The sequence below is a fragment of the Aulonocara sp. 'chitande type north' Nkhata Bay genome, linkage group LG3 (genome assembly GCF_057382095.1).
Source record: "Aulonocara sp. 'chitande type north' Nkhata Bay isolate Kocher_YH1m ecotype deep benthic linkage group LG3, A_spYH_male_GT1.1, whole genome shotgun sequence".
Lineage (NCBI taxonomy): Eukaryota > Metazoa > Chordata > Actinopteri > Cichliformes > Cichlidae > Aulonocara > Aulonocara sp. 'chitande type north' Nkhata Bay.
This window is the reverse complement of record NC_141346.1, coordinates 63488645-63516166: the sequence shown is the minus strand read 5'-3', so window position 1 is coordinate 63516166 and position 27522 is coordinate 63488645. Positions and strand designations below refer to the sequence as shown.

Genomic DNA, 27522 nt, shown 5'->3' with positions numbered 1-27522 from the left:
ATGTAAGTCAGTGAACTGGAAACATGACTGTGTTCAAACTTTGTTTTCCTTTTTATAATGACTCTAATCAAAGGTGGACAGAAGTATCTCCACTTTGACTTTTCTGTGTCAACATCAGAGCTTCTGCACAGTGTGGAGAAGGATCCAGAAGCAGAGCTGGACTGCAGACAGCCAGTCAGAGCAGCTGTGTACAAAGTAAGACTGAACATCTGTCTGCTGATGGACTCATTTCTGAAAACTGGACTTCTTGTGTTGTTCAGACATTGAAGAGTTTTCTTTCTCTTTAGTCTCATTGTTTTTCTTTCTTTCAGCAGATGTTGGTGTGCAGGAGGTTTTAGATGAACATAAGATCAGTCTGAGGAGGAGATGTGAACGTGTGACTGAAGGAAGTGATGAAACAGGAAGTAGAACCCTCCTCAACAGGATCTACACTGAGCTCTACATCACAGAGGGACAGAGTGAAGAGGTTCATACCCAACATGAGGTGAGGCAGCTGGAGACAGCTTCCAAGATGGACGCCCTCCATGACGCTCCAATCAGATGCCAGGACATCTTTAAAGCCTTACCTGACCAACAGAGACCCATCAGAGTGGTTCTGACCAACGGCGTGGCTGGTGTTGGAAAAACCTTCTCAGTGCAGAAGTTCACTCTGGACTGGGCAGAGGGCTTGGAGAACCAACATGTCAGTGTGGTGGTTCTGCTTTCATTCAGGGAGCTGAACCTGATCAGAGATGAGCAGTACAGTCTTCTGGAGCTGCTCCATGTTTTCCATCCAACATTACAGAAGGTCACAGCAGAGAAGCTGGCTGTCTCTCAGCTTTTGTTCATCTTTGACGGCCTGGATGAAAGCAGACTTTCATTGGATTTCACCAACAGGAAGCTGCTGTCTGATGTCACACAGAAATCATCAGTCAGCCAGCTGCTGACAAACCTCATCCAGGGGAATCTGCTTCCCTCGGCTCTCGTCTGGATAACTTCCCGACCCGCAGCAGCCAATCAGATCCCTCCTACATGTGTTGACAGGCTAACAGAATTACGAGGCTTCACTGACGCCCAGAAGGAGGAGTACTTCAGGAGGAGATTCAGTGATGAAGAGCTGTCCAGCAGAATCATCTCCCACATGAAGACATCCAGGAGCCTCCACATCATGTGTAGTATCCCAGTCTTCTGCTGGATCACTGCTACAGTTCTGGAGCACATGTTGACTACAGAGCAGAGAGGAGAGCTGCCCAAGACCCTGACTGACATGTACTCACACTTCCTGCTGGTTCAGACAAAGAGGAAGAAGAACAAGTACCATGAGGGACGTGAGACGAGTCCACAGGAGCTGACGGAGGCTGACAGGGAAGTTCTTCTGAAGCTGGGGAGGCTGGCGTTTGAACATCTGGAGAAAGGAAACATCATGTTCTACCTAGAAGACCTGGAGCAGTGTGGTCTGGATGTGACAGAGGCCTCGGTGTACTCAGGAGTTTGTACAGAGATCTTCAAAAGAGAGTGTGTGATGTTCCAGAAACCAGTCTACTGCTTTGTTCATCTGAGCATCCAGGAGTTTCTGGCTGCTGTCTACATGTTCCACTGTCACACCAACAGGAAGACAGAGGTGCTGATGAACTTTTTGGGACAAAAATACAACGAGTCCTCTCTGGATGATTTCCTTAAACGAGCCATTAAGAAATCCCTCCAGAGTAAAAATGGCCACCTGGACCTGTTTGTTCGCTTCCTTCATGGCATCTGTCTGGAGTCCAACCAGAGACTCTTAGTAGGTCTGCTGGGTCAGACAGAGATCAGTCCAGGAACCATCCAGAGAGTCATCAACAACCTGAAGGAGATGAACAGTGATAAAATCTCTCCTGACAGAAGCATCAACATCTTCCACTGTCTGATGGAGATGAACGACCTCTCAGTACATCAGGAGATCCAAGAGTTCCTGAAGTCAGAGAACAGATCAGAGAAGAAACTCTCTGAGATCCAGTGCTCAGCTCTGGCCGTCATGCTGCAGATGTCAGAGGAGGTTCTGGATGAGTTGGACCTGCTGAAGTACAAAACATCAGAGCAGGGACGACAGAGACTGATTCCAGCTGTGAGGAACTGCAGAAAGGCTGGGTGAGTCCAGATGTGATCATTAACATCATTGATCAGTGTAGGTTAGTAGTTTAATGTTGAAAATAAAATCAGATTGTAACCACAAAGTGTTTGTGTCCGTACGCTGCAACCTTCCACACCATTCCTTTATTGTACAGACTCAGCAGCAGCTCCATGGATCCCAAATCCAAGAGTGGAGAACAGATTTGAAGTGTGTCACATCCATGCAGTTACAGCTGTTTCCACCATGTTTCCACTGATATTAATCCTGTTCAATGACACGTTTCATATCAGTGAAAATGTTCTTTAGTACGTCCACTGACATGTTTAAGTGTCCTGCTGGAAATCACTCAAATCATCCATGAAATCCATGAAAAATACTTTTAGTGTTTCTAACTTCACCCTCTGTCCTCTCTCTCTCTCCATCCTCCTCACTGCTTCTTTCACTGATAATCACACAAACATCGTATTCAGCTACAAAATAACACAATAATATCATCTGATCATCATTATTATAAGAGCAGGATCCATATTTGATATCAGAGTAACACACTGCTTGGTTATGTGCAGTCATCATCAGTGACTGTGGGTCAAACAGAAGCTCTCTGATTGGTTGCTGACCTTGGTCACCTGTCCACTCTCACCTGTTTGTGTTTGCTCTCTCTTTGCTGTCTCCATCCTCTCTCTCCTTTCTCTCCCTCTCTGTCTTTGTACGTCACTCAGGTCCAATGGAAACAGTGACATTTACAAACCAATCAAAGACAAACTGATCCATGTCAGGTTATAACAATATTCAAAGTGAATACAGGCTGCTGCTGGACACAGACAGGTAACATCATTTTGACTTGCTGTCACCTGGATCTGGACTCATAAACACTGAAGCCCTGAACAGGAATACAAATCATTTTCTGCCAACTAGCGACACACCAGCAGATAATGGCTCAGAAAGCTAAAATGAGCCAATCATTTCTGTGTTTAGTTCCCCTGAAATCAGATCTGATATCAGCAGCTCTGAGTTCATTCATCATTATTGTCCAGTGATGAGATTTCTGCTCCGTTTGGTAACAGTCAGCAGGTTTTTCCTGCGTGTGGACGTGAACAGTCGTACCTGACAGCAGGTAGCAAACAGAGATCATCTTTCCAGCTGGAACTCTTCACTGAGCTGAACTCATTCAAAATGTTCTGGAGTCAAAACAGGAAACAGTCCAAATGTGTGTCTTCACTCTGACTCTGGATCAGATCTCAGTGACAGACTGTGGACATTATGGAAGTCTAAATGTGACACCATCTTCCTCCTTCATCTGCAGATTAAAGCCAAACAAAGATTCTCATTAAAAGTCTGCAGGTCTGAGAGAGACTCAATCGTTGTGTCATGTCAAACACAGTAAGAGGAGCTGAAGCACAGATGTGAAGAGCAGATTCATCAGATTATGACCTCACTCTGTTTTGTCTTCATATACATTCAGTCTGTGTTTATAATGCAGATTTTCTGCTTTTATAATAACACATTTTATATTTTCTATCATCACAGACTGACTCAGTGTGGACTCTCAGAGTCTCACTGTGAAGTTGTGGCCTCAGCTCTGAAGTCCAACCCCTCCCATCTGACAGAGCTGGACATGAGTAGAAACTACTACCTCCAGGATTCAGGTGTGAAGCTTCTGTGTGTTGGACTGGAGAGTCCAAACTGTCGACTGGAGACTCTGAGGTGAGTTCACTGACTGCGGCTGTTGTTGTTTTTCTATATTTCAGGTCTTTGATTGATGTTTGAAATTTTCTTTAGTTCCTAAATGTTCCGGATGTGTCTGAAGACAAATGTGAAGAAGTTTGAGTGCTTTCAGAAATGTTGTCTTTCCAAACGACTGAACAGCAGTTTTTCCTTTTGGCTCCAAACAGAAGTGACAGACTTGAGCATGGTTCATTTAAAGGCTGACAGAAGTGGAGTGGTGACGGGGAGATGTTTGACAGGACAGTGTTTCAGCCTCCACAGGTTCATGTTGTGCTCCATCAGTCAGTGAAGATGAAGTCAGTGCTGATGAGGCTGTAGAGTGTGTGAGGGATGTGAATGAGGATGATGAAGATCTGATGATAGCAGATAAAAACAGGCTGCAGAGACTTTGAGCCATACAGGGCACACAGTGTGTGTACAGAACAGCTGAAATCATTATGGAGGCATCACTGGGATATGGAAGCATCACAGTACAGCTTCAGTGAAGCTTTAAAGTCTCTGATACGAGATGAGAAATGAAGCAGCCAGAGCTTTTTCATGAGTGGAAATCCACTGTGACTGTGAGCTGCTGCTACAGCCTCCAGATTAGCCAGCAGCTCATCCTGCTCAACATTTTCTCACCAACTTTAATGGAAGTGTGATGTTTTCAGCTGGAGTGATGGTCAGGGTGGCCTCCCTCTCCTCTTCTTCTCCTCTTCCTCTTTCATTTGTAAAGCCACTTCTGCTGCTTTCATTCATTTGGAAGTCCTGTAGCTGAGTTTGGGAGAGACTAACAGCCTTGGCAGCAGAGGGGAGAAAGGCTGTAACACCACCACTTTACTCTGTTCTACCTGTCACATCATTTTATCAGGAAAGAAATATGCTCATGTTTTTACTATGTTTGTCTTGAAGATGTAAGAAGATCACATGGTGCTTTTTATTATTGTGTTGGTTTGTTTCCTGTCTCTTGGATGGAGCCCAGCTGTGCGTGGCCCCTGGGCCTGTGGTCAGAGTGTGTGCTGGATAATCTGGCCCAGGATGAGGCCAAACTGACATGGGATGAAATGTCTGTCACATAATTGAGCTTAGTGTAGTTTCATTTCTGCACAATTTAAAAACAACCAAAACTTTGTTCTGTCTTTTCTATGTTATACTGTAGACTTTCTTTGATACTGTGTCCAAAAGGAGCAGCTTTTACTTTGAAGGGGAGGCGTCTCTGTTTCCTATTAAGGTTGGATGATGGAAGCAAATGAGTGTGTGATGTTCTTTCAGTGTTGCACTTTGTAGATGCTCCCTGAGCACTGGTCTCACAGCCAGCTGCACATAGAGACCAGTGTTGTTAGTCCAGGTCAGAAGATGACTTGTTGGAATGAAAATGAGCTTGTAGTTTGTCTGCTTTAATAATGTGACTGGAAAAAGGTGTTGGACTTCAAATATGTCCATTTCTTTCACACTTCACCTTTAAAAGTGAAGCCTTGTGGTTCCTGGAAGGAAAAACACGACTTTTTCAAGTCTTTGTCCTGTTTTTATGATAAATGTACGACTTTAATGTGAAACATTCAGAGTTTTTTCTCTTGTTGTGTTTGTTTGAAGCTGCTTCCTGTTGGCTTCAGCTGTTTGGAGTTTCCATTTCTAAACTTCTACATTCTGAACCTTCTTCAGCTCTGAACAGATGATGAAACACTGAATGATTTCAAGCTCACACTTTGTCTAATAAACTTACATCTTTCATTCTTTATACAGATTGTGGGGCTGTTGTTTGTCAGAGATCAGCTGTGATTATTTGGCAGCAGCACTGAAGTCCAACCCCTCCCATCTGAGAGAGCTGGACCTGAGCTCCAACAAGCTGCAGGATTCAGGAGTGAAGCATCTGTGTGGTTTCCTGGAGAGTCCAGGATGTGGACTTGAAACTCTGAGGTCAGTCAGCATGTTTTAGTTGTGCTGAGATGAATATGATGTGAAAGTTGTGCTGACACTAAACTGCAGACATCAGGCTGATATTATACTGATCCACACTGAGGATCTTCATGGTAAAGTCTGTTTTCTTCTTCTCTGGTTTAGTCCATTGACTGCAGCAGAACAATGTTCACATTTCAAACAGTGAGACTCAACATATGGCCCGTGGCCCACACGCGGCCTGCCCACCTTTCCTGATTCAGAGAGAGGGGACCCTGATTAACTGTGTAGTGTTCTTCCTCACAGTTCTAAGTATCAGACACAACAATGAATAATCCACAGCTGACTGTCTTTAGCAGGTCAAAGGTCACGGCACACAGCAGACAGTGGGAAATATTATAATTCTGATCATTTATCAGCACATATCCATATGTATAAAAACAAAGCTGACACTGTGAGACTTGATCAGAGGTGTGATCATCACAGCAGAGGCCTTTGTGTCAAAGTCACTGAGGATCAAACAGAAACACATGAAGAAGATTTTCCTGTTCTGGCTTTTTATAGCAGATAACCTTCAAAATATTCTGCAGTCCATCAAAAACTGAAGCAAACCATGAATCAACATGTGAACATGAGCTGATGCTGCTGAAGTGAAGCAAAGTTACAGAGGTTTGATTACAGACACAGCTGAGAGTTTGTAATCTGTCATCATTTTAAAAGGTTTAAATTTCTTCAGTATTGAACAGCAGAAATGAGGCTTTGTTTTCGGAGGCCGACAGCAGTGAACACAACAGCAGACTGGTGCGTAATAAGCAGTGAATAATGCAGGAAACAGATTTTTGAAGGTAAACTGTTCTTGAAGTACACTGAGAGAGAGAGAGCTGTGCAGGAAGTAAAGGTCAAAGTCAGAGAGAATTCATGACGATGTTCATCAAACGTAAAGCGTAGTTTGGATCTTCTTTTGCTGCTGGTTCACTCAGTTTTGGTTGGAGACAGATGAAACCTGCAGCTTCAGGATCTGTGAGCTGTCCACTTTCAGCCCCGACGGCGTGTCCGTGTACGTGCCGTCGAGTGAACGATCCACGCTCTGTGTTTCCATCTTTGTGTGTTTAGCTGCTCTCATTTACTGTTTTATCTGTTTGGTTGTTGTTGAAATACTTTTGGGAGCTTTAACCTGAGATTCTGGCAAAATACATTTATATTAAAAATCGATTCAGGATTGAATGGATCAACATCGCTTTATTCAAAGTAAAACCATTTAAATAGGAAAATCTATTTTTTTTACAGCCGCCTCTAATGCTGGGTAATGTCAGCTGGTCCATGTGCAGCTGGCTGTGAGGCTCAGGGAGCGTCTACAAAGTGCAACACTGAAAGAACATCATCCATAAATATTGAGTAATAACTGGACTCTCATACAGCGAGACTCAAATGCCTTTAAACATCAGCTTATCCTGCTGATCCAAGTCCAACACTGAATTTGTAAAAACATGTTTGTCAATCATTTTGTTTGGTTTCTGAGGAAAATGATTCAATAACTTGCTGCTAATACACAACATTTCATCATATTTCCTCATAACCCTCTTTTGTCTGACCATTTGATCCCATTTGAATTTGCAATAAAGGATCCACAGAGTTTGGTGACAATAATGACAGTAGATGTTTGTGTGGAAGTGCTGGAAGCAAATGAGTGTGTGATGTTCTTTCAGTGTTGCACTTTGTAGACGCTCCCTGAGCACTGGTCTCACAGCCAGCTGCACATAGAGACCAGTGTTGTTAGTCCAGGTCAGAAGATGACTTGTTGGAATGAAAATGAGCTTGTAGTTTGTCTGCTTTAATAATGTGACTGGAAAAAGGTGTTGGACTTCAAATATGTCCATTTCTTTCACACTTCACCTTTAAAAGTGAAGCCTTGTGGTTCCTGGAAGGAAAAACACGACTTTTTCAAGTCTTTGTCCTGTTTTTATGATAAATGTACGACTTTAATGTGAAACATTCAGAGTTTTTTCTCTTGTTGTGTTTGTTTGAAGCTGCTTCCTGTTGGCTTCAGCTGTTTGGAGTTTCCATTTTCTAAACTTCTACATTCTGAACCTTCTTCAGCTCTGAACAGATGATGAAACACTGAATGTTGGGAGAAAACTCTGTAAAAAAACCCAGGAGAAATAAAGACACAATGAGACAAAGTTACTTTCTTTATCAAACGTGTACACGGGTGAGCTGCGAAGAACAACTCACACCATGCACAGTGGCTTGGCAATTTTTATAGGCACAGAGCACAGAGACAGTGAGAACAGGATAAGAAAATAATAAACAGATAAAATAAACAACTCCATATATGGTGCTAGTCTCGTCAGCAGAGAGCTGGGAGAGATAAAACAATCTAAAACAATATGTCCCAGAAACAATATGTCTTTGCTGGGAAAGTCTAAAAGACACTTCTACACTAATCTAAACACAGACAAAGGGTATCTTTGCACATTTAAAAGAAGGTAAAGAAACATAGAATCATTTTTCCTCTAACATATTCCCTCCTGTTTTAACTTGTTTTAAATGTGTACAACAATTGTCTGCAATATTAAGTATCTGTAGCAATTTTTAATTCTTCAAATGTCAGCATAGTAGAAGTGTAAATCATGTGATAAAATATAATAAAAGAAACAATAAAAGTAATATTCAAGGGAAAATAATAAAACTAAAACTACAACAAATAAAAGAATAATAAAAAAAGAATATAAACCTTATGTTGTACCTGCATAAACTACTAATGTGTTAATCAGTGCATGATCACTTGACAAGTCATTTTTAATCACCACGTCATTTATTAGCAGCTATTACAGGTTCTCCTCTAACAGAATTGCAACGGGATGCTGTTCTTCTTGAGGCACGGCAACATAAGCAGTCATTGTAGTTGTTATCATCTTTGAAATCATTACTCTTAGACATGGCACCACACACAACACCAACATGAGCAGTGCCACCATGATGAAACCTAGAAAGACAAACGGCTTTGCTGCAGCAGCCAACCACGAGCCGCCAAATAACCAGTCCAGCCAGTCCAGCCAGCCTTGTGGTGTAGCTGCACCAGGTATGTGGTCAGTGACATATTTCTGCAGAACGGTCAAATTCTGCAAAGCTTCATAAATGTCTCCTCCAGCTTCGTATCCATCAGGGATAAACGTGCAACATGTCTCCCCGATCAGCTTGCAAACTCCTCCTTGTGATGCTGTTAGCAGGTCTACAGTCAGTCTGTTCTTCAGCACCATCGTTCTAATGGCCTTCTGCTCCTCTGCTAAAGCCGGTCCCAGGGTCTTAGTCAAGTTGATGTGTCTTACCAGAGCATATCGTTTGATCTCCACATGATCCCGCACCTCGGCAACTCCAATGCCGCGGATCAAGCTCCGGCATTGGAGTGAGAATTTCACTCCTCCTCCCCAGATGCGAAACTCTGGTTCCTTTACTGCTTGGTGCCGTCCGTGCACATCCTGTCTGGTACTGAGTCTTTGTTTGTAGTGGCATCCGGTAGCTGTAGTTGGAGCGACAGTTGAGGCTCATCAGCGTCGTGCTTCTGGCACAGGTTGTGTTGGTTGAACAGGCCATACACTTCCTCTCATTCCTCGGTGGGCAGAAAGTGTATATGGACTTACATAGGTGAGTAGGCAGCTCCCCCACTGCCCGCGATCCATTGTTCATCACACATACTGGCAGTTGCGCTGCGTTCAGTTTGTTCAGTAGAATTACATCAGGCAGTGGGTCTGAGACTTGGGGCCAGGTCAGTAGGTAGGTCTGTCTGGAACAGTTCACATTCGTGAGTGACGATGACCTCCAGGTTGCTTTTGCTGGGATGCTGTAGTTGGCCTTGGACCAAAGAGTACCGTAGCCTGGATGTGTTGCCAGGCCCAACAGGCACCAACTGCGATCTTCTGGTATGCTGTACGGCCATAGGCCAGACGTCTGCGAGGATAGGGGCATATGGGCACATGCATAGCAGTCAGTTTTATTATTCAAGTGAGCTGTAGTGTTCATAAACTGCCACCAGAAATTAGTGGCGTAGCCATGGGGAAACTTGGTGTGCTTTCCTTTGTCATACAGTGTCTGCCTTTTCTTCATATAGCGTGACTTGTTGTCCCTCACGGAAGCAAAGATGAGGAGCCCGGCCAGGGTCAAGCCCGCTGCAGTGATAAGCAGCCAACACCTCATGACAGCAGGACACACCCTCCTGTTGTGAGTTGACTTCTCGGCCAGAAAGGCTGTTCCCTCCACCGAGCAAGATCACAACAATTGGGCGAGCCTGTGTCGGCTGAGTTTAGATGGATTCACTTACTCTCCTGCAGTGGCTCTGATGGATCCAAGATGGTCGTTCCGCTATTTTGAAAGCTCCAGTTTTTCCTTTGGAGCGCTTTGATCAGAACCCAGTCACCGGGCTGTAATCTGCAAGACACTGGAGAGACATCATTACGTTCTTCGTTATTTACAATCATCTCTTTATTTTCCAACAACTTAGACATACATTTTGCTACTGAAATTGCATCTGCCTTTTTCACTGGGTAGATTTCTGGCCACTTTGACAATACATCTATAACCACTAGGGCGTATTTTTACCCTTGGCATTCATTTAGCTCAATAAAGTCCATATGGATTGTGTGAAAAAGATAAGGTGGTGTGGGAAAACGGCCTCTTTTTGGTCTCAGGTTTCCCTGAGCATTATATTTTTGACACGTCATGCACGTTCTGACAAATTGTTTTGCTGAGGTTTCAGCTGTTTTGTGGAGGGATTTTGGCAACACTGGCTTGCCATAACACATCATTAAGTTGTTTGTCAGAACTCCACCGTGTTTTAGCCATTTTGCCTGCTCGGCTGTGCTTGCTGCTTTTTGTTCATTTTTCAACACATCCAGTGGAATCTGATGTGTGTTTACTGCCATCAATGTGATGTTTGTCATTTGTGCCGCCTGTTTTGCTGCTCTGTCAGCAAAGTTGTTGCCTGTAGTAATGAAAGAGTCAGTAGGCGTTGTAAGAGGTTGGCATGCTGAACCGGTTTTCCGGTTGATGTAATCATTCCTCTGTTTTGCCAAATTTTTTGCAAAATGATGCACAGCAGAGAAAACATACTGGCTGTCTGTATGTATATTTATTAGTTTGTCTTTGTGTATTTCACATGCGCGAATCACAGCTATCAGCTCAGCGCTCTGTGCAGAATATGAAGAAGAAAGTGGTTTTGCTTCTATTATCCTACTATCTGTGGTTACTGCGTAACCTACACAATTTCGGCCTGTGCTGTAAGGTCAAATGCTGTTCTCCTAGCTTCCACACTTGCTGATCATAAGGTTGATCTCGGCCTGGAGTTTGTTTAAATCTCAGAGTGTTGTGATACTCGGTCAGTTTCTGGAAAGTGGATGTGGCGGGTGTGTGTTGACGGGCCACATTGTGTAGTTTTTTAGCTCTGGCAAAGCGAGAGTCCAGTAATAATGTGGAACACCGTAGCCTTGAGAGAGACACACGCGGCTACTGTTTTCTGTGTTAGTGCTATCTGGCTCTGGTGGGGTGTCATTTAGCATGCACTCAGCAGTCATGCCATTCTTTTCTGGGATTACACCTATCTTAAGCGTCTCTACCTAGCAAATTTACTGGACACGACGGGTCATATATGCATTTAATAAAGCACCTGCGGCCACTTTCTGTATGTATTAGTTCTAACGGGGCAGTTAGTTGTTGTACAGTTGTGTGGCCTGCAGCTGACTTTACAACTAATTTGTCCTTAGAAAACTGTAAGTTCTTAAGTGGCTGCCTCAAAACTGTTTTGCATTATTTCTCTGTGGCCTACTCCTACAATCTCGTGTGAAGTGACCTTCCTCTCCACGGTTCTAGCAGGCGTTGTCTCTATTTTATCTGCTGTTTCTGCGTGGCTGTCTGCAGCCTTGGTGTCTGTGACGTTGCTTGTCTCTCTGTTCCTGATAGCCACCTGCAAATGAGTCCCTTAGTCTATTGTCAACACGTCAGCCTTATTTTTAAGTTACAGAATGCTTCTTCTCCTTTTTTTTTTTTTTTTTTTTTTTTTTAGTTTGGGAGAATAAATGCAACACTACATTTTCACTTAAGCCAGTTTTAAATAATTTCTAGTTTTCAAACAATTCATGCATCTCACACATTTCAAACTTTGAAGTTAGGGTTGTTTCCCATTTATACATATATATATATATATATATTTAACTTTGCATTGCTCACAGCTCATAGCTCACAGCTCTAAACCTAGGCATTTTTCAATCATATGCCTAATCACTATGTGTCACTGTGATTCTCAAGTATTGTCACAAGTTCGTTTAAATTCGTTTCCAAAACCAACAAAATAATCAAACAAAAACAAAAACATACACGTGTCAGGACACAAAAGAAAAAGGAAAAATGCTGCCACCCGAACAAGGCAGAAGTCTGCATATGTTGGCTTTTAATAGCATGCAGCTTCTGCTCTAAAAGAAACAAATAAATAAAAATAAAAGAAAATGTGTAACATGCTCATCAGCTTAGCAGTGTCTACATATTTAATTCAGCTTCTCAATCCTGTAGTTTTAGCTGTTGTCTACAGGGTTTTTGCTTATTGGTTGTTATTATAGGTGTGCTCTATATCTCAGCAATGTGTCATTCTAGAATGATAGGTTTGAAGCTGGTCAAGTGCCTCTATGCACTTCATTAGTTTAGTTATTCTCTGTATTGTCTTCATCTCACATGTCATTACACTGAGTTTCAGCACACCTTAAGCTTGATGCAGACTACTGCTTAACAATTATCCACCTCACATCATAACCGACTAAGGTGCCTCTTCATATTAATATTATGTCATTGTTAATATTATCATCTTATATAACAGCAATAGCATATTATAATATTTTATTAGTGTGTACCATTATGCTACTACTGAGCCAAGTTGATAGTTAGGATCATCTTATTCAGCAAACAGATAATGTAGAATTCATCCAATCTGCACAGATTTGCTTTTCCTCTCAACACGTTTGTGCCTACTGTAACAGCGGATATGTAAAGCTAGCTCATATTCACGTAACATACGTATTAACCTTTTATTTTGGCAACTTCCTGTGTGACCGGAAGTAGAATGGTGTAACGGTAAACAACTTGATGTATAAAAGACGAAAAAACGGAAAAGTCATGCTAACGGAGAAAAAGGGAGAGAGGACTATTGTTATGTTGTACAAATACGAATTGTTCTAGCTCTTACGTTTGTTCGTTGTCTGATACACTGCAATAAATAATAAAGGTCATTCAACAACCCTCAGTTCTGGCCGTCTCAGTTCGACTGGATGTCACACCTACTTTTTTAAACCGATCTTCTGTTTGCTTCATATCAGACTCAACCTGCGGTCACATTTGTTCTCTCTGTTGCATGGCGGACCAGGCAGTTCTATTATAATGTATTATTTATATTTTATTTTGTATCCATCAAGGGCTTCAGGTGATCTGCAGTATCACCATTTTCCCAAGCTGGAGACAGTTACCTTTTCACACACTGTCCTTGGCTGAACAATGACACAGCCTTAATATACCTTATTTATTTTATTAAAATATTTTCGTGTGAATTATTTGCTTTATATTCATTTTATACCTGCTGGGCATGGTCATCATGCCAACTGTGTTTCATTGTTAATATCACTTTACAGGTTGTTATCCTTGCTATTATTAATTTCAAATACTCTAAAGATAATTTCTACTGTAATTTTCCCTTTGTTTATCTTTATTTCGTACTTTTTATATTTATATCTACTCAGTGGGGTCTGTTTTCAACCCTTTTAAACTACTTCAAACTACGTTGATCTCTAGTTTTCACTTAATAAGGGATTATTATGTTCTTCCTGATATGGGTGGTGCTGCAGATGCGGCTGCAGGAATGGGTGATGGCTTTACTAAAAGGATTGTGGGGACTGCACAGTGTCTCGTCTTCTGGTTTTACTAAACTGGCAGTTGAGTTCTGTTCTTCTGACTGTTTATATTTTGTTTTCTTAAATTTCTCAATTTACAGACACTGTTCTGTCCGGCGCCTGGACTTTTCTTTTCTCACCACTGCTCGTCAGCAGGAGTGAGTTTTAATTTCACTTGCTTGATTACCCATCTTATTTATGTATTTACTTATTTTTGTTTAAGTAATATATACACGATACAGCTGCTATCACCTTCGCTGGTATGAGGAATGAGAGTGGATGCTCACACGCCCTGCGACTTTCGGACTATTTCCAAAAGCGGTGTGAACTTTACGAGACGAAACTCGACCGTTCTCCCAAACCACCAGCACGTCAGTGAACAGCAGTGAAAGAAAAACACAGTAGGAGCAGCTCAGTCTATTATTGGACCGTGAAAATTCAGCTTGCTCCGTTAATTAAAACAATACACACACACATTCACATTCACACCTATTCGCGCGCGACCGGAACCCTTATCATAAGGGGAGCTCCTGCAGTGGAGAGCTACTTACTCCCTAGACCCAGTCTAGACCCAGCTGGGGGAGCTACCCAGAGCTCCAAAGCTACCAGTCGACGAGCTTCCAAAGCTACCAGTCGACGAGCTACTTCCGCTATTTTAAATTCCCTGAATTTAAAATACGCTTTTACGCAAGATTGTGTCAGTGTGTCTGTATCTACCTGGTCAGTGTCGCCGGATCTGGTCCACCTCGATTGGGCCCCACCGCCGTGGGTCGCTTTCTAAGACGTTGGCCAAGAACCGAATTTAACGCTCTTGGACTTTTATCACACACCTGGTATGTGAGCTGTCGACAGTCATGCAACGTGGACTGGTCACGGAGATGGGACACGATGGAGGTGCTCCGGCTCAGAAGGACCAAGAAATGTTGGGAGAAAACTCTGCAAAAAACCCAGGAGAAATAAAGACACAATGAGACAAAGTTACTTTCTTTATCAAACGTGTACACGGGTGAGCTGCGAAGAACAACTCACACCATGCACAGTGGCTTGGCAATTTTTATAGGCACAGAGCAAAGAGACAGTGAGAACAGGATAAGAAAATAATAAACAGATAAAATAAACAACTCCATATATGGTGCTAGTCTCGTCAGCAGAGAGCTGGGAGAGATAAAACAATCTAAAACAATATGTCCCAGGAAAAATATGTCTTTGCTGGGAAAGTCTAAAAGACACTTCTAAACTAATCTAAACACAGACAAAGGGTATCTTTGCACATTTAAAAGAAGGTAAAGAAACATAGAATCATTTTTCCTCTAACACTGAATGATTTCAAGCTCACACTTTGTCTAATAAACTTACATCTTTCATTCTTTATACAGATTGTGGTGCTGTGGTTTGTCAGAGATCAGCTGTGATTATCTGGCAGCAGCACTGAAGTCCAACCCCTCCCATCTGAGAGAGCTGGACCTGAGCAGGAACAACAAGCTGCAGGATTCAGGAGTGAAGCATCTGTGTGGTTTCCTGGAGAGTCCAGGATGTGGACTTGAAACTCTGAGGTCAGTCAGCATGTTTTAGTTGTGCTGAGATGAATATGATGTGAAAGTTGTGCTGACACTGAACTGCAGACATCAGGCTGATATTATACTGATCCACACTGAGGATCTTCATGGTAAAGTCTGTTTTCTTCTTCTCTGGTTTAGTCCATTGACTGCAGCAGAACAATGTTCACATTTCAAACAGTGAGACTCAACGTATGGCCCGCGGCCCACACGCGGCCTGCCCACCTTTCCTGATTCAGAGAGAGGGGACCCTGATTAACTGTGTAGTGTTCTTCCTCACAGTTCTAAGTATCAGACACAACAATGAATAATCCACAGCTGACTGTCTTTAGCAGGTCAAAGGTCACGGCACACAGCAGACAGTGGGAAATATTATAATTCTGATCATTTCTCAGCACATATCCATATGTATAAAAACAAAGCTGACACTGTGAGACTCGATCAGAGGTGTGATCATCACAGCAGAGGCCTTTGTGTCAAAGTCACTGAGGATCAAACAGAAACTGTCACGGTTCTGGGTCTGTTGGACCCAGTATTTTGAGTTTATTGTGTTTTGATTTAAGTTTGCATCAGGGATTGTGTTCTTGTTCTCTTGTCGTGTTATGGTAATGTTTGAGATGTCTATTATTAGAGTTCCATGTTTCTGTTTATCTGGGTTTAAGATGTGGGTTTAGTTTCATATGTCATTTCCTGTCTGTCTCTCTATGTCGAGCCTGCGTGTGATGTTTTATTGTGAAGATCTGCGTCTCATGTGAGTGTGTTCAGTTTTACCTCTGTCTCGTCTTACGGATTATTCCCAGCTGTGTCCACCACCTGTGTGTAATTCCCGTGTTTCCCTGTGTGTATTTAAGTCGTGTCCTCCGTCATTGTAGTTGCTGGTCCGTCTGTGTATCCACCATGTCTCACCCGTGTGTTCTCCCTGCTGTCCATCGTCATTCTCCTCTGCTCGTTCTCATTCAGGTTTGTGCTTTGTAGTTTAGTTGTTCTCCAGTCTAGTTTAGTTCGAGTTCCGTTTGCTGTTTGTCCATATTTATTTCATGCTCAATAAACCACCTTAACACCCTCACGACTGCCTGCGCTTGGATCCTCCCTCATTTATTATTTTCACACGGCTCTCCTCACCTGCCGTGACAGAAACACATGAAGCAGATTTTCCTGTTCTGGCTTTTTATAGCAGATAACCTTCAAAATATTCTGCAGTCCATCAAAAACTGAAGCAAACCATGAATCAACATGTGAACATGACCTGATGCTGCTGAAGTGAAGCAACGTTACAGAGGTTTGATTACAGACACAGCTGAGAGTTTGTAATCTGTCATCATTTTAAAAGGTTTAAATTTCTTCAGTATTGAACAGCAGAAATGAGGCTTTGTTTTCGGAGGCCGACAGCAGTGAACACAACAGCAGACTGGTGCGTAATAAGCAGTGAATAATGCAGGAAACAGATTTTTGAAGGTAAACTGTTCTTGAAGTACACTGAGAGAGAGAGAGCTGTGCAGGAAGTAAACGTCAAAGTCAGAGAGAATTCATGACGATGTTCATCAAACGTAAAGCGTAGTTTGGATCTTCTTCTGCTGCTGGTTCACTCACTTTTGGTTGGAGACAGATGAAACCTGCAGCTTCAGGATCTGTGAGCTGTCCACTTTCAGCCCCGACGGCGTGTCCGTGTACATACCTCCTCTATTTTTGTCAATGTTGGAAGTTCAGCAATCCTTTGCAGTTTCGATGACAAATAGTTTTTCAATTGTAAATATTTAAAAAAGTGTTTTGGGGGTATTAAATATTTTTTACACAACTGATCAAATGTGAGCAGCATGCCATCTGCATATAGGTCTTTAATTTTTTGAATGCCTTTATTTTTCCATATTTTAAATCCTCCATCACTTTTACCAGGCGTGAACTTTTCATTTCCCCAAATAGGGGTAAATTGCGAAAGCGATGGAGGATCGCCCACATATTTATGAGCTGCATGCCAAATTATAATTGTATTTTTCAAAAAAGGGTTCCTTGTATTTTTTTTAATGTCTTAGTGTCTGAAGAGTATAGAAAAGTGTGTAAGGGAAGATCTGGAACAGATTTTTGCTCGATGTCGACCCAGGCTGGAGTTGTTGTTGGGAGAAATAATGGGTGGCTGATGTTAGTTGGGCAGCCATATAATACCATCTGAGGTTGGGGACTTGGAGACCTCCTCTTTCATAGGGCAAGTAAAGTAGTTGTAAGCGGAGCCTTGCCTTCTTATTATTCCAAATAAATTGGTTAAATAGTTTAAACTGTCAAAAAATGAAGTTGGTAGAGGCAACGGAAGTGTTTGGAAGTAATATAAAAATTGGGGTAAAATTGTCATTTTTAGGATATTTATCCGGCCTGTCATAGATACAGGCAGGTTTGTCCAACGGTTTAGCATTTCCGTGACCTCTTCTACAAGGGGATCATAATTTATTGAGGTTATGTCCTTGAGGTTTGGGGTGATCCTAATGCCTAAATATTTAAAGCCTGTTGTAGTTGTCTTAAATGGGGTGGCCACCACAGGGCTTCGTCTTTCTTCTTCATTAAGAAACATTAATTCTGATTTAGAATTGTTAATTTTGTATCCTGAAAATTCTCCAAATGTTTTTATTAATGTTACTAAATTAGGGATACTATCTTTCAGATTAGTCAAAAAAAATATAATATCATCTGCAAATAAAGAAATTAGATGGTCTCTTCCTCCAATTCTTATCCCTGATATTCCTGCATTTGCTCTCACAGCTATGGCCAGAGGTTCTATTGCTAACACAAAGAGAATTGGTGACAGAGGGCAGCCCTGCCTGGTTGATCGCTGTAAATTAAATGGTTTTGATACGTTATTATTAGTTAAAACTTGTGCTGCTGGATGTGTATACAATAATCGGATCCATTTCAGGAATGTTTCACCTAGTCCATATCTGGGGAGCACTTGTAAGAGATAATTCCATTCTATTCTATCGAAGGCTTTGCACGCATCTAGTGATAGCAGTGCAGTGTCCTCCCTATTGTTTTTCTCATAAAGTACATTGAGGACACGTCTTATATTATGATAGCCTTGTCTCGTTTTAACAAAACCTTGTTGATCGTCTGTTATCAAATTAGGCACACATTTATCTAGTCTTCTAGAGAGTGCTTTACACAAAATCTTCGTATCACATCCTATAAGACTAATTCCCCTATAAGAGGAGCATTCAGTCGGAGGCTTATTTGGCTTCAATAAAAGGGTCATTGTAGCTAATCTCAGTGAGTCTGGGAGTATTCCGGACTTATATGACTCCTCATACATGTTAAGAAGTGGCAGTATTAATTTATTTTTAAATGTTTTATAGAATTCCATTGGAAGTCCATCAGGACCAGGCGTTTTACCGCTATACAAGGTTCAAGGTTCTTTATTTGTCACATGCATAGTTATACAAGTATAACACACAGTGAAATGTAGCCTGACACGCTCCTCGACATGTGCAAAAATTTGGGGGGGGGAGGGCGGGGTGTAGAGGAAGAACATTATACATATATATATATATATATATATATATATATATATATATATATATATATATATATATATATATATAGTATATACACTGGGTGAATGTGCAGTAGTAGCAGCAAGCAGGTGAATTCTGTACATTAATATGAATAGACATCTGACTATTTTACAGGATAGACAATATAAACATATTTAAAATTAAAGGAATTTGGAATGTACATTGTGCCTTGGTTTAGAGTGTCTGGAAGAGAGTCCTGTCTCAGTCAATTATAGATGATGTGAGAGGGCGGGTGTGTGTGTTTAGGGCACGGATGGCTTGGGGATAGAAGCTCCTCTTGAGTCTCTCTGTCCTTGCCCGGATGATGCGGAACCTTCTACCAGATTGCAGAAGTTGGAACAGTTTGTTGCCAGGATGGGACGGGTCCTTCAGTATCTGCGCTGCTCTAGTCCGGCATCTCCTGGTGTAGGTGTCCTGAAGCGGGGGGAGAGCAATCCTGCAGCAGCGTTCTGCTGTACGGATCACTCTCTGGAGAGCTTTTTGGTCCTTCGCACAGCTGTTCCCAAACCACGATGTCATGTTCTGTGTGAGGATGCTCTCCACAGCGCCTGTATAGAAAATCCTGAGGATCTTTGGAGAGACCCTGAACTTCCTCAGTTGTCGTAGGTGATACAGGCGCTGCCTAGCCTTTTTGGTCTGGACCTGAATGTGGGCAGCCCATGTCAGGTCTGAGGAGATGTGGACACCAAGATACTTGAAGGACTGCACCCTCTCCACTGGAGCTCCATTGATGATAATGGGCTTGTAGTCTCTGTGCTGACCCCTTCTGAAGTCCACCACCAGCTCCTTGGTCTTGCTGACATTCAGCTGGAGGTGGTTGTCCTGGCACCACGATGCCAGATTCTTCACTTCATCCATGTAGGCCGCCTCATCGTTGTTGGAGATGGCACCCAACACCACTGTGTCGTCAGCAAACTTCACAATGGTGTTGGAGCCATGGGTGGCCACACAGTCTGAAGTGTAGAGGGAGTAGAGCAGTGGCGAGAGGACACATCCCTGAGGTGCTCCTGTGTTGATGGTGATGCTGTTGGAGAAGCACCTGCCCACCCTCGCCACCTGAGTTCTGCCAGTGAGGAAGTCCAACACCCATGCACACAGACGGCTGTTAAGTCCCAGATCCCTGAGCTTTGTGAACAGTCTGCAGGGCACTATTGTGTTAAACGCTGAACTGTAATCAACAAACAGCATTCGCACATAGTTACCCTGTTTCTTGTCCACGTGGCTGAGAGTGGTGTGTAGGACGTGGGCGATGGCATCCTCTGTGGATCTGTTGGATCTGTAGGCAAACTGCAGCGGATCTGTGGTGTCTGGGATGGAGGAGGAGATGATGTTCTTCAGCAGCCTCTCAAACACCTTCATTACTACCGAGGTCAGTGCAACTGGCCGGTAATCGTTCAGGGATGAGGGTTTGCTGTTCTTGGGCACAGGGATGATGGTGGATCTTTTGAAGCATGTGGGGACCACAGACTTCGCCAGGGACTCGTTGAAGATGTAAGTGAACATACCTGCTAGCTGGTCAGCACAGCAGCGCAGCAGACGGCCGGTGATGCCGTCTGGCCCCGCCGCTTTCCTTGTGTTCACTCTCCTCAGTGCTGCTCTGACGTCATGCTCCGCGATGCTGGTCACCGGTCTCTCGCTGATGACGTCACTGTCCTCGGTAGTCAGGCGGTAGATAGCATTAGCCGCCTGGCTAACCTCGAAACGGGCGTAGAACCGATTCAGCTCGTTGGTGAATGCAGAGTCGGCGTTGATCGGCGCAGTGTCCCTGGCTTTGTAGTCCGTAATGGTGCGTAGTCCATGCCACATACTCCGTGTGTCGCCCTGGTGGAAGCGGGACTCCACACGTTCCCGGTACCGGCGTTTGGCATCTCTCACCGCGCGCCGCACGCCGTATGAGGCCGCTTTGTAGGCGCTCATATCGCCAGTGGCGAGACCCGCGTTGTAGGAGGCGGTCCTGGCGTTTACTGCAGTGCGGATCGATCTGTCCATCCACGGTTTCTGGTTTGGGAATGTGGTGACTCTCGCAGTGGGGATAATCTCCTCCGCTAGCATATTGACGAAGCATACTGCTACTTCCGTAAACTCGTTGATGTCGACTGCGCATGCTCTGAACATGTCCCAGTCGACGTCGTTGAGTGCGTCCTGTAGCGTAGCTTCTGATTGGGCAGTCCACCGTTTTACCTCCCTCGTGGTCACGTCTTCCCTCAGTATGCTTTGTTTATACTGGGGAATGAGGAAGATGGCATTGTGGTCAGACTTCCCAAAAGCCGGGTGTGAGACAGCTTTGTAGCCCTGCTTGTATGGCGTGTAGCAGTGATCCAAAATCCGATCCCCTCTCGTTGGACACGAGACATGCTGGTAAAAGTTTGGCATGACTTGTCTGAGGTTCGCTTTGTTAAAGTCTCCTGCTACAATGAGGGCTGCGCCCGGGTCCTTGTTTTGAAGCGAGCTCAACACATCATGTAATTCGGACAAAGCCATACCTGTGTCCGCTTGGGGTGGGATGTAGACCACCGTGGCGATGACTGAGGTGAACTCACGGGGCAGATAGAAAGGGCGGCACTTAATGCTCAGGAACTCCAGATGTGGCGAGCAGCCGCTGGAGAGAGTAGAAATGCTCCTGGCATCACACCACTTTCTGTTTACCATGAAACACACTCCTCCACCTTTGGTTTTGTTCGACTCTGCCGTTCTGTCCGCGCGGAGCACAAAGAATGAATCCGACGGAGTTACGGCCTGGTCCGGCACGGTGGGGGTCAGCCATGTCTCCGTGAAGCACAGAATGTTGCAGTCCCTCATGTCACGTTGGAAGGTGACCCTTGCTCTTAGGTCATCGAGCTTGTTCTCCATGGATTGTACATTGGCCAGTAGGATACTGGGCAGTGGTGCGCGATGCGCCTGCTGTCTCAGTCTGTTCCTAATACCAGCGCGTTTTCCCCGGCGCTTCTTTGTTCTGCGCCTCGGATGAGCGGCCCATCCTTTGTTGTTCTCCGCGCCGCGTAGAATCTCTGGCGGCCAGGAAGAGTCAGGTTTAAAAGTGTCCAAGATTAGATGTGCAACCTTGGCACCGATGTTTACAAGTGATCCACTGTCATATACTATAAGACTAGAGGATTTTGGGATGTAAACCAGAGCAAAAAATAAGTAAAAAACAAGAAAAGTGGATAGTCAGAGCGGAGCGGTCAGGAAGGCGTCTGGACGTGGCCGCGCCATCTTGGTTTTTCAAGGTCGTCTATGGCTTCTGACAGGTCTTTTATTGTTAAAGGACTATCAAGAGCTGTTTTATCCTCTTCTGAGAGGGTTTGAAATTTTAACTGATCAAGAAATGCATCCCATGTTTCTCTGTTTCCCGTATATTCAGATTGGTATAAAGATTGATAAAACTCTCTGAAATTTTCATTTATTTTTAAAGGGTCTGTTGTTATAATACCCGATTTGGACTTTATGTGGGTGATGGCCTTTTCTGCTTGCATCTTTTTTATCCTCCAGGCCAATAATTTTCCTGCCTTCTCTCCTTGGTCATAAAATAATTGTTTGGTCCACATTAAACTTTTTGCCACTTTCTCTGCTGTTAATTTATCATACCTGGCTCTTAGAATAGTCAGATTGTTTAGTTTAGTGGGATCATTGCTCTGGTAAAATTCTGTTTCATTAGATTTAATTTGCCTTTCTAATGATTTTAATTCTTGGTTATATTGCTTACTCTTGTTGCTACTGTAGCTTATAATTTCCCCTCTTATGTAAGCTTTAAATGCTTCCCACCTAATACTAGCTGTGGTTTCATCTTTATTTATTTGAAAATATTGATCTATGCAAGTTTCTATAAATTTGACAAATGATGGGTCCTTTAACAAAAATGTTTGCATCCTCCATCGCTTTACACCTTGATCAACTTCGCCCAATCTAACTGATAGACATACTGCTGCGTGATCACTAATCACAATACTGTTATACCAACAGTTCTCAACACAAGGTAGTAACTCTGTAGAGATAAGAAAGTAGTCTATCCGCGAATGACTTTGATACGAACTAGAATAACATGAAAATTCCCTGTTATTTGGATTCCTTGTTCTCCAGACCTCATTTAATCTCAAATCTTTCATATAGTTAAAAAGTATTTTTCTAGTCTGGGTATGAGTAGTGTCAGTTTGAGACGACCTATCCAGGTTAGGGTCCAGGGCGCAATTGAAGTCCTCTCCTATGATATAAAGGCCCTCCAAGGTTGATATTGTGAGAAATAGATTTTCATAGAAGGATGGGTTATCCTCGTTGGGGCCATAGATATTTATCAGGTTTATTTCTAACATGGAGATACGGCCCTGCACAATTACATATCTCCCGTTTGGATCTGTAATCACCCCCGTAGTTTGAAATGGGATTGACTTATGTATAAGAGTAATGACTCCTCTGGCATGTCTAGTAAAAGAAGAGAAATATACCTGACCCTGCCATCTTTTGGTTAATAAATGTATCTCTGATGCAGTAAGATGAGATTCCTGTAGGAAAATAATTCTAGAGTTAAAATGTTTTAGTCGGTTTAATACTTGTTTCAGTTTAGCTAACTTCCGTATCCCCCTAACGTTCCAGGTCGTAATGTTAACGTTCAAAATGTTTGCTTTAGTTGTCCTCTCCATAAAATATTGTCAGACTGTTCACTTAAATAAACAAAGTCAAGGAAAAATTGAAGAAGCAGGTTTGCACATACATTCACACACTCACACATACCAGATAAAGAACTTGTAAACAATTTCTGATTGAACATTTGCATTTCCTTGTTGGAAATGTCTCCCACCTCCCGTGAACAAATTATTTGGAGGGCGTTAATCCACATCACTGAGGAGTAACTAGTCAACGCGACCTCTCCAAAACCCCATAAATCAGACAGTGTACACTAACCATATAATGATACTGATTTTTCCCCCATAATAAAGTAAAGTTTACCCTTGGTAGGACAAAACAAAGCAAAACCAAAAAAAAAAGACTTAGTTGAGGTTCAGTTGTTAATATACAACCCAAAAACGATTGCAATCAAACTTAGAACGAATATGCGTTTAAAAACGCCCAGTTATGGTAACATAAGTCCCACATAAATTCGAGCTCAAAATTTTATCTGTCTCTTATCAGTGACTCAATTACTGGTCGGTTATGTTGAAGCAGAGGCAGTCTTGGAGTGTCTTAATGGTTAACCTGTTGTTTAACCGACTCACTGGTGATGAGCATCCTCTGCTGTTTCTGTCACGGCAGGGTGCGCCGATGTGTAATGGAAACAGGACCAAAAAGCAGATGAGGACGAGGAGTTGTAAGTTTAAACAGAAAGCGATCCTTTATTTGGATGATTGCAGGGGTTAAACAAGGAACCCTAAGCAAACTAAAAAACACTAAGAAACAAATACTATGACTATGACTATGGTGGGATAACAGACGACCCGACAAATGACATGCAAAAACAGAGGACTTAAATACACACATGAGGTGATCAGGGGAAGTGGAGACACATGAGGAAACAGCTGACTAACATGAACCTAATGACAGGAGCAGTGAAGCTAAATACAAAGAACCAAGAACACACGACTCCTTCCAAAATCAAACAGGAAACACTGAAACTAGACATGACAACAAACTTAACAGACCTAACAAGTGATGAACGATACAAGAACTCAAACATAGAAACCAAGAAAACAATAAACAATAACTGCCTAAACTAAAGATAAATAGGAAATGACACAAACTAATCAAATATCTAAAATGAGACAAATACAAAAATGAGTTCAGAGCGCTGGGTCTGAGACCCAGCCTGTGACAGAGCCCCCCCCCCCCTCAAGGGCGGATTCCAGATGCCCAAAAACCCTGAAAAACAAAACAAAAACCAAAAACAACCCACCCAGGGCGGGCGGTGGGGGCCCAGGATGGAGGGCCAGAAACAAAGCCACAAAAACAAAATGTCCACCAAAAGCACAGGAGCGCAGGGAACAGTTCATAACTCCTCAGGGGGCCGACCCGGAGGGTGACGGTCCAGAAATTCATAGTTCATTTGATCAGGGGGTCGGCCCGGAGGCCGACGGCACAGGAGTTCATGGTCAAACAGCTCAGGTGGCCGACCTGGACGACAGCAGCACAAGAGTTCACATGGTTCAGGCGGCCGACCAGGAGGCCAACGGTCCAGTAGTCCACAGTTCACGAGCTCAGGGGGCCGACCCGGAGGTCGACAGCATAGCAGGTCATAGTTCAAAGGTTCAGGGGGCCGACCCGGAGGTCGAGAGCACCACAGGTCACAGTTCAATAGTTCAGGCGGCTGACCCCAATGGCAACGACGTCCAGCTGACGGCCTGGAAAGCGGCCGGCGATTCCGAGGGGCAAAACGTGGCTTGGGCGGCGGCAACACAGCCGCAGGACCAGGCAAGGCCGACACAGAAGCAGAGGCTGAAGCTGGACCAGGCGACGGCAAAGCAGGAGCTGAGGCCGAGGCTGGACCAGACGAGGCAGAAGCAGGAGCTGAGGCCGAGGCTGGACCAGGCGAAGCACAGGCTGAAGCCGGACCAGGCGAAGCCGAAGCCAGACCAGGCGAAGCCGAAGCCTCGGGCTCCTCGGGCCCCCCAGCTGACGAGTCTTGGGGCTGGACGGGCTCCTCGGGCCCCCCAGCAGGCGAAGCAGGAGGCTGGACGGGCTCCTCGGGCCCCCCAGCAGGCGAAGCAAGAGGCTGGATGGGCTCCTCGGGCCCCCCAGCAGGCGAAGCAGGAGGCTGGATGGGCTCCTCGTGCCCCCCAGCGAAAACAGTCTCTGGACCAGTGGGCACCGGGGCCCCTGGAAGAAACAGGTCAGAACCAGCAGGCACACGGGCCTCTGGCAGGGACGCAACAGAACCAGCAGGCGCACGAGCCTCTGGCAGGGACAGATCAGAACCAGCAGGCGCACGGGCCTCTGGCAGGGACAGATCAGAACCAGTAGGCACACGGGCCTCTGGCAGGAACAGGTCGGAACCAGCAGGCGGTAGCGCTGCAGGAGGTGGTACTGCAGGCGGCGGCACGGGAGCCGCAGGTGGTGAAGCAGAAGGTGGCTGGATGGGCCCCTCGGGCCCTCCAGCTGATGTGGCATGGTGCTGGACGGGCTCCTCGGGCCCTCCAGCTGACGAGGTGTAAGGCTGGACGGGCTCCTCGGGCCCTCCAGCTGACGTGGCGTAAGGCTGGACGGGCGACTCGGGCCCTCCAGCAGACGAAACTTGAGGCTGGCTGGGTCCTCCCGAACCCCCAGCAGACGAGGCGTGAGACTGGACGGGCTCCTCGGGCCCTCCAGCTGACACTGGAAAAGGCTGCACAAACTGCACCTCCGCCCCTGGCTCCAACCCGGCCTGGATTACAGTCCCACAGCAGCTTAGCTGAGCCTGATGGCTAGCATTTCCAGTGCAAACAGTCTCATAATTATGCTTCTTAGAAGCATAGTTCGTGGCATGATCAATGCACAGAGAAGCGGGATAAGTTTGCAAAGGGATAGGATGGTCCGTGGAAGACTCAGCCGAAATATTCTCAGTTTTAGCAACGTCAAAATCATAAACAGTCTCTTTATAGCAGGGCTCATGAACTGGTAAGGCAGTGTTAGTTTTAATATTCTCCTGAGAAAAAACATGAGGAGCCAAAATATAGTCACTCACTTTCGTTTGTGGTGCGGAGCGTCGGTGGCACGCACGCCACTTTTTCTTGAGAGTGGAAGACGGCGGCGCAATGGGTGGAAGTCCCTGGTAAGTCCGGGGACCCCCGAGAGCCAGTCGAGTTCCACGGAAAGAGTGCTCGTGCTCTGGAATGAGCCATGGCTTCCACCGGAGCTCCTCCTCCAATAGAGCGCTGAATATTGACTGACGTTCGTCGTAGTCCAAATCTATGGCATCGAGCGCTTCCTCGCACTGGACCGTGGCAAGAGTGTGGCAAGAGTGTGGCAAGACTGTGACGAGGGTGTGGAAACTGATGAGCTGAGAGGTGGTGACGCTGCGGCGAGTCTCAGCGAACCGACACGAACCGTCTCAGGCTCGCAAGGCAGCAGCAGTGATTCCTGTTCGCGGTTTTGATGCTGCTGCGGTGGCAAAACTGTGCGAACAAAATCCTGCACATCCTCCGACAATCCCGCCGCGTAAGCAGGATATGCAGACAAAATCTCTTTTAGCTTAACTCCGATTGACTCCTTCTCATTCTCCTGTCTGCACGCGGAGTAGCAAATCCACTGTCCGCGGAGAATGGTCACCTGAGTGTTGAACTCCCAAAAATCCTCACAGATGTCCGCTGGGTCCATACTGGTCGGGTCGTTCTGTCACGGCGGGGTGCGCCGGTGAGTAATGGAAACAGGACCCAAAAGCAGATGAGGACGAGGAGTTGTAAGTTTAAACAGAAAGCGATCCTTTATTTGGATGATTGCAGGGGTTAAACAAGGAACCCTAAGCAAACTAAAAAACACTAAGAAACAAATACTATGACTATGACTATGGTGGAATAACAGACGACCCGACAAATGACATGCAAAAACAGAGGACTTAAATACACACATGAGGTGATCAGGGGAAGTGGAGACACATGAGGAAACAGCTGACTAACATGAACCTAATGACAGGAGCAGTGAAGCTAAATAAAAAGAACCAAGAACACACGACTCCTTTCAAAACCAAACAGGAAACACTGAAACTAGACATGACAACAAACTTAACAGACCTAACAAGTGATGAACGATACAAGAACTCAAACATAGAAACCAAGAAAACAATAAATAATAACTGCCTAAACTAAAGATAAATAGGAAATGACACAAACTAATCAAATATCTAA

At 44.3% G+C, this 27522-nt stretch overlaps 2 protein-coding genes across 2 annotated transcripts in view; both read left to right on the top strand.

Moving 5' to 3' along the window:
• Nucleotides 1-27522, top strand: part of LOC147336528 (NACHT, LRR and PYD domains-containing protein 12-like) — a 272065-nt gene that overhangs the window by 82126 nt on the left and 162417 nt on the right. The window lies entirely within an intron of this gene.
• On the top strand, nucleotides 135-26515 carry LOC147336537 (protein NLRC3-like). Its single transcript, XM_086265287.1, has 7 exons — nucleotides 135-195; nucleotides 312-2103; nucleotides 3614-3790; nucleotides 5534-5707; nucleotides 14985-15161; nucleotides 24604-25231; nucleotides 26417-26515. The coding sequence occupies exons 2-7, from the start codon at nucleotides 512-514 to the stop codon at nucleotides 26513-26515; spliced, it is 2847 nt and encodes a 948-aa protein (XP_086121413.1). The 5' UTR covers nucleotides 135-195; nucleotides 312-511.

What these genes read in the sequence shown, in the direction of transcription:
- LOC147336537 (XM_086265287.1), top strand. Translation starts at nt 512, where the DNA reads ATGGACGCCCTCCATGACGCTCCAATCAGATGCCAGGACATCTTTAAA. An exon ending in TGTCGACTGGAGACTCTGAG is followed by an intron (nt 3,791 to 5,533) that starts GTGAGTTCACTG and finishes TTCTTTATACAG; the next exon opens with ATTGTGGGGCTGTTGTTTGT. An exon ending in TGAGGCCGAGGCTGGACCAG is followed by an intron (nt 25,232 to 26,416) that starts GCGAAGCACAGG and finishes TTTTCTTGAGAG; the next exon opens with TGGAAGACGGCGGCGCAATG.